This window comes from Macaca nemestrina, chromosome 4, assembly GCF_043159975.1.
Source record: "Macaca nemestrina isolate mMacNem1 chromosome 4, mMacNem.hap1, whole genome shotgun sequence".
NCBI lineage: Eukaryota > Metazoa > Chordata > Mammalia > Primates > Cercopithecidae > Macaca > Macaca nemestrina.
In genome coordinates this window covers 149,780,104-149,796,250 of record NC_092128.1, presented here as the reverse complement: position 1 = coordinate 149,796,250, position 16,147 = coordinate 149,780,104, and the positions used below count along the sequence as shown (strand labels likewise).

The 16,147-nt window shown below is 51.0% G+C and overlaps 1 protein-coding gene across 1 annotated transcript in view; it reads left to right on the top strand.

The window, feature by feature from the left end:
* The first annotated feature begins 406 nt into the window (after positions 1-406).
* Positions 407-16,147, top strand: part of GRID2I (Grid2 interacting protein) — a 62,005-nt gene continuing 46,264 nt past the window's right edge. The window contains exons 1-2 of the mRNA XM_011769576.3: positions 407-835; positions 13,132-13,286. Of these exons, the coding sequence (XP_011767878.1) occupies positions 407-835; positions 13,132-13,286 (584 nt within the window). The remainder of the gene's footprint in view (positions 836-13,131; positions 13,287-16,147) is intronic.

Here is a 16,147-nt window from a genome sequence, read left to right as displayed (position 1 = left end):
GGCCAAGGCAGGCAGATCACCTAAGGTCAGGAGTTCGAGACTAGCCTGACCAATATGGAAAGACCCTATCTCTACTAAAAATACAAAATTAGCCAGGCATGGTGGTGCATGCCTGTAATCCCAGCTACTTGGGAGGCTGAGGCAGGAGAAATGCTTGAACCCAGGAGGCAGAGGTTGTGGTGAGCAAGATCACGCCATTGCACTCCAGCCTGGGCAACAAGAGCGAAACTCCATCTCAGAAAAAAAGAACAGACAGATGGAAGGGAATTGAGACAAAGACAGAGTCAGAGGGAGGAGGCAGGATAAGTAGAGGCCTTCAGTGGCCCATGCCCTGGGCCTTTGAGTGGCTTTGGAGCCACGGACAGGGCTGCAAGGAAATCCATGTTCTGTCTCCAGTTGCAGGTGCATGGCCACCGCTGCCATGCCGGCCACCAACCAGGGCTGGCCGGAGGACTTTGGTTTCCGGCTAGGTGGCTCCGGCCCCTGCTTCGTCCTGGAGGTGGCCGAGGGAAGCAGCGCGCATGCCGGAGGACTGCGGCCAGGGGACCAGATCCTGGAGGTGGAGGGGCTGGCGGTGGGTGGTCTGAGCCGCGAGCGCCTCGTGCGCCTGGCACGGCGCTGCCCACGTGTGCCGCCCAGCCTGGGTGTGCTCCCAGGTCCCGACGGTGGCCCCGGCCCGGGATCCGGCCCCGCGGCCCCAACCACAGTCTTGCGGGCCCCGCGGTGCGGCCGCGACCTAGCTCTGGGCCGTGAGCTGCTTCGCTTGGCTGGCCGCAAGCGCCCGGAAGCGGTGTACCGAGAGCGCAGGCGCAAGGCCCAGGAGTTCAGCCGCAAGGTAGGGCGCTGGGGGAAGGAGGAGCTGGAGAGACCTGGAGCGAGACGGACGTGGGAGCGGGGAAAAGGGGCGCTGGGGGGAGGGGCTCATAATGTGGGCGGGGAGTGGGCGGGCGCCGCTCCCCTAGGGCCAAAGGTAAGGAAACTTAAGGGGTCAGATTTAAGAGAAATGTGGGAGTGCTCAACTTCAAAACCTTGCATCTAATTTTGCTTTTTTTTTTTTTGAGACAAGAGTCTCACTCTGTCGCCCAGGCTGGATGGAGTGCAGTGGAGAGATCTTGGCTCACTACAACCTCTGCCTCCCGAGTTCAAGTGATTCTCCTGCTTCATTCTTCAAGTAGCTGAGATTACAGGCGTTTGCCACCACACCCAGCTAATTTTTTGTTGTTGTTGTTGTTTCACCATGTTGGTCAGTCTGGTCTCAAACTCCTGACCTCAAGTGATCTGCCCGCCTCGGCCTCCCAAAGTGCTGGGATTACAGGCATGAGGCATTGCGCCCGGCCTAATTTTGCAATTTTTATTCACTTTTTTTTTTTTATTAACGTACTATAGGTGTAAAGTGCATTAAGTGTACAGCTCAATAAATTTTCCATATGCATACACCCTTGAATAACCACCCTCGTAATCAATATATAAAATAATAGGATATAGATAAAAATATAATGTGGACTATAGAATAATTGACACCAGAAGGGTCCCACGTGCCCCTTTCCCTGTCTATCCTCCCCATTAAAACTTAACTGCAGGCCAGGTGCTAGGTGTAATCCTAGCATTTTAGGAGGCCAAGGTGGGAGGATCACTTGAGACCCTGAGTTCAAGGCCAGCCTGGGCAACATAATGAGACACCATCTCTACAAAAAAAAATCAAAACCTAGCTGGGCATGGTGGTGCGTGCCTTATAGTCCCAGCTACTCAGGAGGCTGAGGCAGGAAGATCACTTGAGCCTGGGAGTTTGAGGCTGCAGTGAGCTATGATTTCACCCCTGCATTCCAGCCTGGGTGACAAAGTGAGACCCCGTCTCTAAAATGAAAAAATAAAATAAAAAGAGCCACAGATATCGCTTCTTGGCCCTTCATCTAAGATCAAATGTAAAAGAGCCAGTGGGGTGAGGTGGCTCACGCTTGTAATCCCAGCACTTTGGGAGGCCGAGGAGGGCTGATGACTTGAGCTCAGGAGTTTGAGACCAGCCTGGGCAGTGTGGTGAAATCCCATCTCTATTAAAAAAAAATATATATATATATATATATATATGTATATATATATGTGTGTATATATATGTGTGTATATATGTGTGTGTGTATATATGTGTGTGTGTATATATATGTGTATATATATATAAAAGCAGTCAAGTGTGGTGGCTCACGCCTGTAGTCCCAGCTACTCAAGGGGGTTGAGGTGGGAGGATTAATTGAGCTTGGGAGGTGGAGGTTGCAGTGAGCTGAGATCAAGCTACTGCACTGCAGCCGGGGTGACAGAGTGAGACTCCGTTCCCCCCAACCAAAAAAAAAGTGTAAAAGAGTCACACCTGTTCTAAGCCCCCACAAAACCAGGATTAGGCCTGCCCTTGCACAGCGGCCTCTCCGGCTTGTTGGCTGCAGGAGGCCCTAGTTTGGGTTCACTTCCAAAGGCATTTCCTCTTGACTTTGGCACAAACCAGGCTGTGATAGGTTGCAGGTGGAATATTAGAGTGGCCCTGAAGATTAAGAATCAGGAGCTTGGAATGGATCAGACCTCCAGCCACAAGAAGAACCCAAGACCTGAGTCACCTGCAGGAAGTGGGGAGTGGCCACAAGGCAAGATGGAGGCACCATTCAGAGACCCAGGGCTGGGATGGAAAGAGGGAGGATGGAGTTGGTCTCAGGCCTGAATTTCAAGCAACCCCTGATTTGCAGGAACCTGCCATTTGCTGGACAGATCCAGGCAATTCCAAGAAACCTGGGATGTGACACGGTTATAAAAGAAGAAGCTGACTAGTATGGTCACATCTACCGCAGGCCACCAACAAGGTCCCCGTACAGCAACCTCCCACACCACTCGCCTTCACTCCTATCCTCCAGGGCTTTCAGATGGGATCCCAAGGCCTTTATTTCACTAATACTTTTTGTTTTGTTTTGTTTTGTTTTGTTTTTTGTTGAGACAGAGTCTCCCTGTGTCGCCCAGACTGGAGTGCAGTGGCCGGATCTCAGCTCACTGCAAGCTCCGCCTCCCGGGTTCACGCCATTCTCCTGCCTCAGCCTCCCGAGTAGCTGGGACTACAGGCATCCGCCACCTCGCCCAGCTAGTTTTTGTATTTTTTAGTAGAGACGGGGTTTCACCGTGTTAGCCAGGATGGTCTCGATCTCCTGACCTTGTGATCCGCCCGTCTCAGCCTCCCAAAGTGCTGGGATTACAGGCTTGAGCCACTGCGCCCGGCCTATTTCACTAATACTTGAATGGAACCAAAAGTGAGCCTGTGTGCGACTAGGAAATAGTCCGGAGCCACAACACTTGGTCCCTACCCCTGCCTGGGCATCGGGCCCCTGTGGACGTGAAGCCTGGAAACTCAGTATTTGCTTGGCGGCTGAGACACTTGAGCTCATAGACTTTTTTTTTTTCTTTTTTGAGACAGAGTCTCATTCTGTCACCCAGGCTGGAGTGCAGTGGTGCAATCTCGGCTCACTGCAACCTCCACCTCCCGAGTTCAAGTGATTCTCCTGCCTCAGCCTCCCGAGTAGCTGGGATTACACGTGTGGGCAACCAGGCCCAGCTAATTTTTTTTTTTTTTTTTTTTTGGTATTCTTAGTAGAGATGGGGTTTCACCATATTGGCCAGGCTGGTCTTCAACTCCTGACCTCGTGATCCACCTGCTGCGGCCTCCCAAAGTGCTGGGATTACAAGTGAGCCACCACTCCGGCTGACTTTTTTTACATTATTTTCATTTTTAATTTTTGTAGGTACCTAGTAGATGTATATATTTATGGAGTATCTGAGATATTTTGATACAGGCATGCAATGTGAAATAAGCATGTCATGGACAATGGGGTACCCATCCCCTCAAGCATTTATCCTTTGAGTTATAAGAAATCCATCTACACTCTTTAAGTTTGTATTTATTTTTTTTGGAAATGGAGTCTCACTCTGTTACCCAGACTGGAGTACAGTGGTGCAATCTCAGCTCACTGCAACCTCTGCCTCCCGGGTTTAAGCAATTCTCCTGCCTCAACCTCCCAAGGAGCTGGGATTACAGGAGCCCACCACCATGCCTGGCTAATTTTTGTATTTACAGTAGAGACACGGTTTCACTATGTATGTTGTCCAGGCTGGTCTCGAACTCCTAACCTCAGGAGATCTGCCTACCTCGGCCTCCCAAAAGTGCTGGAATTATAGGCATGAACTACTGTGCCTGGCCTAAGTTATTTTAAAATGTACAATTAAGTTATTGACTATAGTCACCCTGTTGTGTTATCAAGCTCACAGACTTTTCCTCCGCAGAAGGGAATCTGCTCAGTTCTGCCCCAGCAACACTTGGCCGTCAGGTTTGGGAGGTCAGGGAGCCTGGAAACTCTGTTGGAGTTTGACTATTGCAGAAATGCCTCCCACCCCACTGCCCAGGCATCAGGTCCTCACCCACTCTAGCCTCCTCCAGTGCCCAAGCTTGGTCCAGTCCTAACCCCTTCCAAATTAACCCCCTCAGGAGTGTCTCCTCTATCATGTATCCTAGCCTGATCCCCCGAATGGGCTTTTCTGACCCTGAGCAGACCAGCCTCTGTGGCCAGGTACACACGCTCATATACACACAGGACTCAACTCCAGCCTCCCTCCATCACCAATGTCCAGATCTTCCAAAGCTGTGACTTTCTTCCTGTACCCACAACAGGCTCTGCTGCTATAACAAACAAACTCAATATTTTTTGTTGTTGTTGTTGTTGAGACAGGGTCTAGCTCTGTTGCCCAGGTTGGAGTGCAGTGGTGCAATCATAGCTCACTACAGCCTCCAACTCCTGGGCTCAAGTGATCCTCCTGCCTCAGCCTCTCTAGTAGCTGGGACCACAGGTATGCACCACCACACCTGGCTGATTTAAAAAAAAAAAAAGATTGGAGAGATGAGGTCTTGCTATGTTGCCCAGGCTAGTCTCAAACTCCTGGCCTCAAGCAGTTCTCCTGCCTCAACCTCCCAAAGTGCTGGAATTATAGGTGTGAGCCACTATGCCTGATCCAAAATCAACATCTCAGTGCCTTTGCACTACAGAAGTTTACTTTTCAACCACAGAGTCCACTAGGGGGTCAGGAGACCTTCTAGGGTGGCTTGATGTCCAAATGAGGTCTCAGTATTTCAGACTCCTCCATCTCGATGTGAAGCTTCAGGGTTCCCTATGGAAGAGGAAGAGAGCATGGAAAATTGTGCATCTGCTGTTAGGACAGCACCTGTCCTCAGTGCTCATTGGTCAGAACTGGTCACACTGCTGTTCCCTAAGGATGCTGGGAAATGTAGTCTAATGTGTGTCCAGAAAAGAGGAAAGACCTAGAAATATTGGTGAGTGTAAGTAATGCCTGCTACAATCCCGGATCACCTGCCATGGAACCAAAGGTCTATCCCAGACCCCATCTAATCCCTGCAGCATTGGAAGGGGGCACGTTTAGAGCCCCAAACAGGGCAGGATGCGAAACAAGACCTGCCTAAGAGCAGGGCTGGGCAGCACCCCGCTGAGGGTAGAATCTGACAGGCTGCCCAGGCCACTTGCAGTGTGTTTTCAGGCAAGGAGGAACAAGGGAGTGGAGGATTTCGGTTAGGGCTTGCTTGGCACCCACAAAAGCTGAGAGTGAATCTCCAAAAATGACTGCCTCGGGAAGATGAAGGGCCTCCGTGGAGCCCAGTTGGTTTTCTTTCTATTTTTTTCTTTTTCGAGACAGAGTTTCACTCTTGTTGCCCAGGCTGGAGTGCAACGGCGTGATCTCGGCTCACTGCAACCTCCACCTCCTGGGTTCAAGCAATTCTCCTGCCTCAGCCTCCCAAGTAGCTGGGATTACAGGCTTGCACCACCACGCCCGGCTAATTTTGTATTTTTTTAAGTAGAGACCGGCCAGGCTTGGTGGCTTGGCTGGGCACAGTGGCTAACACCTATAATCCCAGCATTTTGGGAGGCCGAGGCAGATGGGTCACCTGAGGTCAGGAGTTCAAGTAGAGATGGGGTTTCACCATGTTGGTCAAGCTGGTCTCAAGCTCCTGACCTCAAGTGATCTGCCTGCCTCTGCCTTCCAAAGTGCTGGGATTACAGGCATGAGACACTGCGCCGGACTGGTTGGTTTTCAATCACCAGCCCTCCAGTTGTCGCCTGCGCTCTCTGCCTGCCCCAGTTTTTCCTTCTTGAAGTGGCTGATATTTAATAGAAAATCCATTAGTGTCCCGTGATGATACCTCATGCTTAGATGTAGGCTGAGAACATCTGGGTAATAACTGACACCGAAACCATACTGTGGCACAGGCCCCAGGAGGGAGGAACTATTTTCTCCTCTTTCTTACATAAAACATCTCTGCAGCCAGCCATGTTCTCCTTTGAATCGAGGTTGCTGCTGACTTTGATTTCCAAACCGGCAACCTTTCTCAGCACGGCGCGTGCATGGGGAGGGGGTGGCTGGTGCTGCCAGCCTGGCCTGCTCACAGGGAGGGAAACAGAGGTGAGCTGGGGGCCTGCAGGAAGTGCAATGCAAGGCTGCTTTTTGGTTCAGTCCCATCCACATTCACCGAGTGCCTAATATGTGCCAGGCCCTGTGCTTGGGGCTGGACAGGCATCACACCTGGGTGGGGGAGACAGACGGTTCCACAGACTCATGGTGTGTCTGTGCTAGGATTCAGACGTGCACAGAATGCGGCCTCTGACTGGAAACCTTTGAAGCCTCTTGCTACTTCTCCTCCCTTTTGGAATCATCTAGAAAGCAGGTGGATATACAGTTCTGGAGTTCAACAACGAGCTCTGGCCTGAAGATCGAGGTCTGGGAGTCACCGTCTGGGGTTCTGGCCGGAGCAGGGTCGTGCAGAGCCACAAGTGCAAGAGTGAACTGCAGTGGCAAAGGGCAGTGGTACAGCAACAGCACGTATAGACGGCTCTGGACTAGAAAAGGGAGGAGAATGAGCAGCTTTCAGGATCGAAGGAGGATTGTCTTATTTATTTGTTTGTTTGTTTATTTATTTAAAGAGACAAGTCTTGCTCTGTCGCCCAGGCTGGAGCACAGTGGTGTGATCATGGCTCACTGTAGCTTTGATTTCCCGGACCCAAGAGATCCTCCCACCTCAGCCTCCCGAGTAGCTGGGACTACAGGTGTGCACCACCACATCTGGCTAACTTTTTCATTTTTTAGAGACAGGGTCTGGTTATGTTGCCCAGGCTGGTCTCCAACTCCTGGCCTCAAGCGATCCTCTCACCTTGTCCTCCCAAAGCTCTGGGATTATAGGCATGAGCCGCTGTGCCCAGCTTGTTATTTATTTATTTATAGCTTGAGAGAGACTTGAACATTTATATAAGCTGCAGGGAATGGAGAAGTAGAGATACTGAAAACCATGCAGGCCGGTCGCAGTGACTCACGCCTGTAAACCCAGCACATTGGGAGGCTGAGGACGGTGGATCACCTGAGGTCGGGAGTTCGAGACCAGCCTGGCCAACATGGAGAAACTCTGTCTCTACTAAAAACACAAAACATTAGCTGGGTGTGGTGGCGGGTGCCTGTAATCCAAGCTACTCAGGAGGGTGAGGCAGGAGCATCGCTTGAACCTGGGAAGCAGAGGCTGCAGTGAGCTGAGATCATGCCATTGTGCTCCAGCCTGGGCAACAACAGTGACACTCCATCTCAAAAAGAAAGAAAAAGAAAGAAAGAAAGAAAAAGAATACCATGCATTTACCAGTCACTGATCATGGGCCTATGATGTGCAGGACAGGGGAAACAGCCATGAGCAACACAGACAAGGAGCCTGACTTCTCACACCTAACATTACTGCAGGGGAAGAGACAGTAAGCAAGTAGATTAATCAATACACAAGCTATTAAAGATCATGATAGGCCAGGCGCAATGGCTTACACCTGTAATTCCAGCACTTTGGGAGGCTGAGGTGGGCGGATCACCTGAGGTCAGGAGTTCAAGACCAGCCTGGCCAACATGGTGAAACCCCATCTCTACAAAAATTACAAAAATGAGCCAGATGTGGTGGCATTTGCCTGTAATCCCAGCTACCTGGGAGGCTGAGTCAGGAGAACTGCTTGAACTCAGGAGGTGGAGGTTGCAGTGAGCTGAGATCCCGACACTGCACAGAGCAACAAAGTGAGCAACAGAGTGAGACTTTGTCTCAAAAAATAATAAGCACTGTGGTGTGCACCTGTGATCCTGGCTACTCAGATGGGAGGATCACTTGAACACAGGAGTTCAAGGCCACAGGGAGCTATGATCACACCACTGCACTCCAGCCTGGGCAACAGAGCAAGACCCTGCCTCCAAAAAAGAAAAAATAAAAGATGATGATGAATAAAGTGGAGGCATAAACAGGGTGAAGTGAGAGTGATGGAACCCCCTCTGACAGGGTGGCCAGGAAAGGGTGGCCTGATGAGATGATCTTTGAGCTGAAAGCTGAATGACAAGTAGGTGGCAGGAAGAAAGGGTGAAGACTGGGAATGGTGAGGTGTCTGTGGCCTGGTGGTTTGGCCTCGACTAGGAAAGAGGATTTTTTTTTTTTTTTTTTTTTGAGACGGAGTCTCGCTCTGTCGCCCAGCCCAGGCTGGAGTGCAGTGGCGCGATCTCGGCTCACTGCAAGCTCCGCCTCCCGGGTTCACGCCATTCTCCTGCCTCAGCCTCCCTAGTAGCTGGGACTACAGGCGCCCACAACCGCGCCCAGCTAATTTTTTGTATTTTTAGTAGAGACGGGGTTTCACCGTGGTCTCGATCTCCTGACCTTATGATCCGCCCGCCTCGGCCTCCCAAAGTGTTGGGATTACAGGCGTGAGCCACCACGCCCGGCCTTTTTTTTTTTTTTACACAGAGTCTTGCTCTGTCACCCAGGCTGGAGTGCAGTAGCACGATCTTGGCCCACTGCAACCTCCATCTCCCAGGCTCAAGCAATTCTCCTGCCTCAGCCTCCCGAGTAACTGGGATTACAGCCTTTTGCCATCACGCCCAGCTAATTTTTGTATTTGTAGTAGAGATGGGGGTTTCACCATGTTGGCCAGGTTGGCCTCGAACTCCTAACCTCAGATGATCTACCCACCTCTGCCTCCCAAAGTGCTGGGATGACAGCTGTGACCCACCGCACCCGGCCGGAAGGGGGCCTCTTCAGCCTCTGAGAGCAGAAGATGGAAGGGAAGGTTGTAGAGTCTGTTGAGAAGTTTGTAGGTGGATGAGGGTGAGAAAGGCGGGGCCTGACAGCCCCAGTTCAGGCTGAAGTTGCACCCACAAGTCCTCAAGAGAGGGAGACGTGAACGACTCATGGACTCACTCAGTCGCCCAGCCTTGCTTCAGGGTCAGCTCCAGCTGTCAGTGCTCAGAGACAACCAGACCCTCAGCCAACAAGGGAGGGGTCTCATGGAGTATGTGCTTTCAGTGGCTAAATTGTATGACGTGTGGGCAATTTGACGATTTTTTTTTTTTTTTTGAGACGGAGTCTCGCTCTGTCACCCAGGCTGGAGTGCAGTGGCCGGATCTCAGCTCACTGCAAGCTCCGCCTCCCGGGTTTACGCCATTCTCCTGCCTCAGCCTCCCGAGTAACTGGGACTACAGGCGCCCGCCACCATGCCCGGCTAATTTTTTGTATTTTTAGTAGAGACAGGGTCTCCCCGTGTTAGTCAGGATGGTCTTGATCTCCCGACCTTGTGATCCGCCCGCCTCGGCCTCCCAAAGTGCTGGGATTACAGGCATGAGCCACCACGCCCGGCGATTCGACGATTTTTATTTTTATTTTATTTATTTATTTATTTTTTTTTTTGAGACGGAGTCTCGCTCTGTCACCCAGGCTGGAGTGCAGTGGCCGGATCTCAACTCACTGCAAGCTCCTCCTCTCGGGTTCACGGCATTCTCCTGCCTCAGCCTCCCGAGTAGCTGGGACTACAGGCACCCGCCACTTCGCCCGGCTAGTTTTTTGTATTTTTAGTAGAGATGGGGTTTCACCGTGTTAGCCAGGATGGTCTCGATCTCCTGACCTCATGATCCGCCCGTCTCGGCCTCCCAAAGTGCTGGGATTACAGACTTGAGCCACCGCGCCCGGCCGATTCGACAATTTTTAATATGTTCACAGAATTGTAACACCCATCACTACCATTCATTTTCAAACAATTTGATCACTCTAACAAGAAATTTGCACTCCTTAGCCATCACTCCCTGTTTCATGGTTTTATTTTCGTATTTATTTATTGAAATGGGGTCTTGATCTGTTGCCCAGACTGTAGAGTGCAGTGGCACAATCTTGGCTCACTGCAGCCTCAACTTCCTGAGGTCAAGTGATCTTCTCACTTCAGCCTCCCAAGTAGCTGAGACTACAGGCGTGCACCACCATGCCTGGCTAATTAAAACAAACAAACAAAAAAAATGTTTGTAGAAATGGAGTCATGCGGCCAGGCGTGGTGGCTCAAGCCTGTAATCCCAGCACTTTGGGAGGCCAAGACGGGCGGATCACGAGGTCAGGAGATCGAGACCATCCTGGCTAACACGGTGAAACCCCGTCTCTACTAAAAAGTACAAAAAACTAGCTGGGCGAGGTGGCGAGCGCCTGTAGTCCCAGCTACTCGGGAGGCTGAGCCAGGAGAATGGCGTAAATCCGGGAGGCGGAGCTTGCAGTGAGCAGAGATCCGGCCACCGCACTCCAGCCTGGGTGACAGAGCGAGACTCCGTCTCAAAAAAAAAAAAAAAAGAAATGGAGTCATGCTATGTTGCCCAGGATGGTCTTGAATTCCTGGCCTCAAACAATCCTCCTGCCTCGGTCTCCCTAAGCACTGGGATTACAGGTGTAAGCCACTGCCCCTGGCCCTGCCAGGATCTTGCCTTCCACCTACTTTGGGATTTTCTTTCTTTCTTTCTTTTTTTTTTTTGAGACGGAGTCTTTGCTCTTGTTGCCCAGGCTGGAGTGCAATGGCAAGATCTCGGCTTACTGCAACCTCCGACTCCTGGGTTCAAGCAATTCTCTTGCCTCAGCCTCCCGATAGCTGGGATGAATAAAAGCACCCACCACCACGCCTGGCTAATTTTTGTATTTTTAGTAGTGATGAGGTTTCACCACGTTGGCCAGGCTGGTCTCGAACACCTCACCTCAAGTGATCTGCCCGCCTCCCAAAGTGCTGGGATTACAGTTGTGAACCACCACGCCCGGCTGAGATTTTCCTCTTTGGTTTTGGCCTGGATAGCCAAGAAACTACAAATATCTCCCACATGGATGTACTGCAATTATTTAGCTCCTACTGTCAGATGTTTATATTGCTGCCAACGTCTCAGTGTTAGAAATAATACACAGGTGAACCACTCACTCATACATTATCGTGCATGTGTCTTGCCAGGATGTATCTAAGATAAATTCCTAGATGTGTGATCACTGGGTAAAAGGATGGGCTTTGGACACACTTAACAACCTGCCTTCCAGAAACATGACCCTTTGCACGCTCGTTTCCAACATGACCACTTGCACCCTTGTTTCCAATGTGCCCATTTGCACGCTCATTTCCAGTGTGTCCATTTGCACACTCATTTCCAATGGCCACACAGATATGCCTTGATTAGTATCAACTGGTTTGGGACAAAGACAAAGAAATAAAAATTTGGAGAGAGAACTGGGGGAGTCAAAATTCAGGGCTAAGCTAATGTGCCAGGACTTTTTTTGTGGAGCCAGAATGTTCTCTGTGAGATCTCTCAGCTCACAGTATGGAAGGGAGTGTAGTATTATAATAATAGTAACTAGCAATTACTGAGTGCCTGGCATGGTTTTAAGCTTTTATATTCATTCCTTTGATCTTTACAATATTTATTAGAACAGCTCTCCTTGGGTTTGAATCCCCACCTTTCACTTTCGTCCCATGACGCCGTCACCTCTACCAGCCTCAGTTTCCTTACATGGAAAATGAAGATGCTGGCCAAGAGAGGTGGCTCACGCCTGTAATCCCAGCACCTTGGGAGGCCATGGTGGAAGGATCACTTGAACCCAGAATTTGAGATCAGCCTGGGCAATATAGTAAGACTCCATCTCTACAGAAAAAAAATTTTTTTTAAATTAGCCAGGTCTCTTTAAGTAGATGAGGGATTATAAAAAAACAAAGTAGCCAAGCATGTAGGCACACACTTGTGGCCCCAGCTATTCGGGAGGCTAAGGAGGGAGGATCACTTGAGCCCAGGAGGTCGAAGCTGCATTAAGTTATAATCACACCACTGCACTCCAGCCTAGACAACAGAGTGAGATGATGCCTATAAAAAATTAAACTAAAATAGATTGGCTGGGTGCAGTGGTTGACACGTGTAATCCCAGCACTTTGGGAGTCCAAGGTGGGTAGGTCACCTGAGGTCAGGAGTTTGAGACCAGCCTGGCCAACATGGTAAAACCCCGTCTCTACTAAATACAAAAAATTAGCCAGGTGTGGTTGCAGGCACCTGTAATCCCAGCTACTTTAGAGGCTAAGGCAGGAGAATCTCTTGAATTTGGGAGGCAGAGGTTGCAGTGAGCGGAGATTGAGCCATTGCACCCCAGCCTGGGTGACAGGGTGAGACTCTGTCACAAAAATGAATGAATGAATAAATAAATAAATATACATAAAAAATTAAATAAATAAAATGAAGATACTAACCATGTGACCAGACCCACTTCGCAGGGCAGATATGAGGATATGAGGTTAGAAATGGCATGATATTGCTGGCTGTGGTGGCTCACATCTGTAATCCCAGCACTTTGGGAGGCCAAGGCTGGTGTATCACCTGAGGTCGGGAGTTTGAGACCAGCATGACCAACATGGAGAAATCCTGTCTCTACTAAAATTACAAAATTAGCTGGGCATGGTGGTGCATGCCTATAATCCCAGCTACTCAGGAGGCTGAGGCAGGAGAATCACTTGAACCCAGGAGGCGGAGGTTGCAGTGAGCCAAGATCGCACCACTGCACTCCAGCCTGGACAGAGTGAGACTCTGTCTCAAAAAAAGAAAAAAAAAGAAAAAAAAAGAAATGGCATGATGTGGGCATAGCACTCTGGTGGTATGCCCATGTCAGCCATCCCGTGGAGGTAAACTGAGGGAGGAAAGGAAAGAGGAGAGCAGTTCTCCAGGGTTCCACTCTGGATCCCTTTTGGTCATTCACAGGACCCCTCCTTGCAGGTGGATGAAATCTTGGAGGACCAGCCGACTGCCAAGGAGCAGGTGTTTGCCGCGCTGAAGCAGTTTGCAGCTGAGCAGCGGGTGGATGACCTGGTGTGGGCTCTTACCCTGGCGCTGCCCCGAGAGGCCTGCGGGCCACTCCTGGACAACCTCAGGTACTGCAGGCAGGGGGCAGGATAGACAGGCAGGGTGGGTCTCAATTAGGGCCGTCATTCCCCCACAGCCAACCCAAGCACCCCTTCCAGCCCAGGTGGGAGATGGTAGATGGTAGCCTGTTCTCGAACTGCATGGCAACATACCTGCAACCCCCAAACAAGGGTAGGCCAATGACCCTGAGAAGGCAGCTGTTGGCTCTGCCAGATGCCAGGGTACCACCTTGAGTGATGGGAGAAGGGCTGGGACAGACCTCAGAAAGGATCCACCTTCTGATCTAAAGTCACCCTCTTGGCCAGGCATGGTGACTCCTGCCTGTAATCCATGTGCTTTGGGAGGCTGAGCTGGGAGAACCGCTTGAGGCCGGGGTTGGAGACCAGCCCGCCCAACATAGAAAGACCCCATGTCTATAAGAAATAAAAATTAACTGGGCGTGGTGGCACATGCTTGTAGTCCCAGCTACTTGGGAGGCTAAGGCTGGAGGATTTCTTGAATCCAGGAGGGTGGGGCTGCAGTGAGCTATGATTGCGCCTCTGCACTCCAGCCTGGGTGACAGAGCAAGACACTGTCTCAAAAAAAAAAAAATAAATAAAAGATCACAGTCTGTCCTGCTCCACCCTAAAACCTAGATTGTAAAACTCTCCAACAGGATACCAGACACTTCCAATTATTTATTGAGACAGCATAATGGCACAATGTGAGGGCAGGGAAGCCCAGGACTGTGCCATGTGGGGCTCCAGTACCCCCCACCAAAGCCACTCTACAAACCGTGTCTGCTCTTGGCCCTTTGATTTCCTTTCTTTCCTTTCTTCTCTCTGTTGCTTTCTTTCTTCGTTTCCTTCTTTTTATTTTTTTTGAGACAGAGTCTCACTCTGTCGTCCAGTCTGGAGTGCAGTGGCGAGATCTCGGCTCACTGCAAGCTCCGCCTCCCGCGTTCACACGATTCTCCTGCCTCAGCCTCCCGAGTAGCTGGGACACAGGCGCCTGCCACCACGCCCCGCTAATTTTTTTTGTATTTTTAGTAGAGACAGAGTTTCACCGTGTTAGCCAGGATGGTCTCGATTTCCTGACCTCGTGACCATCCACCTCGGCCTCCCAGAGTGCTGGGATTACAGGCGTGAGCCACCGCACCTGGCTTTCTTTCTTTCCCTTTCTTTCCCTTCCTTTCCCTTCCCTTTCCCTTCCCTTTCCCTTCCCTTCCCTCCTTCCCTCTTTCATCTTCCTTTCTTTTGAGACAGAGTCTCACTCTGTCGCCCAGGCTGGAGTGCAGTGGCGTGATCTCGGCTCACTGCAACCTCCGTCTCCTGGGTTCAAGCAATTCTCCTGCCTCAACCTCGTGAGTAGCTGAGATTACAGGCGCCACCACACCCAGCTAATTTTTGTATTTTTAGTAAAGATGGGGTGTCACCATGTTGGCCAGGCTGGTCTCGAACTCCTGACCTCAAGTGATCCACCCACCTCGGCCTCCCAAAGTGTGTGGATTACAGGCGTGAGCCACCGTACCCAGCCTGATTACTCTTCTTGTTTTGTTTTGTTTTGAGACAGGATCTCGCTATGTTGCCCAGGCAGAAGGGCAGTGCCATGATCTTGGCTCACTGTAGCCTCCAACTCCTGGGCTCAAGTGATCCTCCTGCCACAGCCTCCTGAGTAGTTGGGACTTCAGGTGTGCACCACCATGCCCAGTTAATTTTTGTATTTTTTTAGAGATGAGGTTTCACCATGTTGTCCAGGCTGGCCTCAAACTCCTGAGCTCAGTCAATCGCCCACCACGGCCTCCCAAAGTGCTGGCGTTACAGGCATGAGTCAGGTGCCCGGCCCTTTGATGCCTTTTGATGATGATGATGAATGTGTGCCAAGGACCTCAGCAGACCCTAGAGGAACACTCTTTCACTGAGTCACCCAAGAGCTGTTATTAACCCCATTTCCCAGAGACAGCCACACAGCAAATTGGGAGCAGTCACAGGACCGGGGGCAGGGTCAGCGGTGCACATTCTGCTCTTCCGCTCTGTTTTACTCTAAGCTTTTTTGAATCGGAGTCTCGCTCTGTCACCCAGGCTGGTGTGCAGTGGCATTATCTCAGCTCACTGCAAAGTCTGCCTCCTGGGTTCAAGCGATTCTCCTGCCTCAGCCTCCCAAGTAGCTGGGCACCACCACGCCACCACGCTTGGCTAATTTTTGTATTTTTAGTAAAGACGGGGTCTCCGCCGGGCATGGTGGCTCACGCCTGTAATCCTAGCACTTTGGGAGTCTGAGGAGGGCAGAGCATGAGATCAAGAGTTCGAGACTAGCCTGGCCAACATAGTGAAACCCCGTCTCTACTAAAAATACAAAAAATTAGCAGGGTGTGGTGGCAGGCGCCTGTAATCCTAGCTACTCGGGAGGCTGAGGCAGAGGAATCGCTCGAACCTGGGAGGCAGAGGTTGCAGCGAGCTGAGATTGCACCACTGCACTCCAGCCCGGTCGACAGAGTGAGACTCCATCTCAAAAAAAAAAAAAGAAAGAAAGATGGGGTCTCACCATGTTTGCCAAGCTAGTCTCGAACTCCTGACCTCAAATGATCCGCCCGCCTCAGCCTCCAAAAGTGCTGGGATTGCAGACCTGAACAACTGCGCCTGGCCTGCTCTAAGTTTATTTGTCAGAAGAAAAAAAATCCTGGCGGGTCCTCACCTGGAGGGACCCAGGAATCTCCTGACTCCACCTCCATCCTTGGAGGCCCTCGCTGCCTGCCCAGCTTGGACCAAGCCCCCTCTAGGCTGGACTGCTGTTCTCCCTCCCTGGATCCCGCCGGGGTTCCCTCCTCACCCAGCCTCCCGGGCCTGCGACTGCTCCCCCATCCCTCCCCTCCCCCTTCCCGGACTCAGCC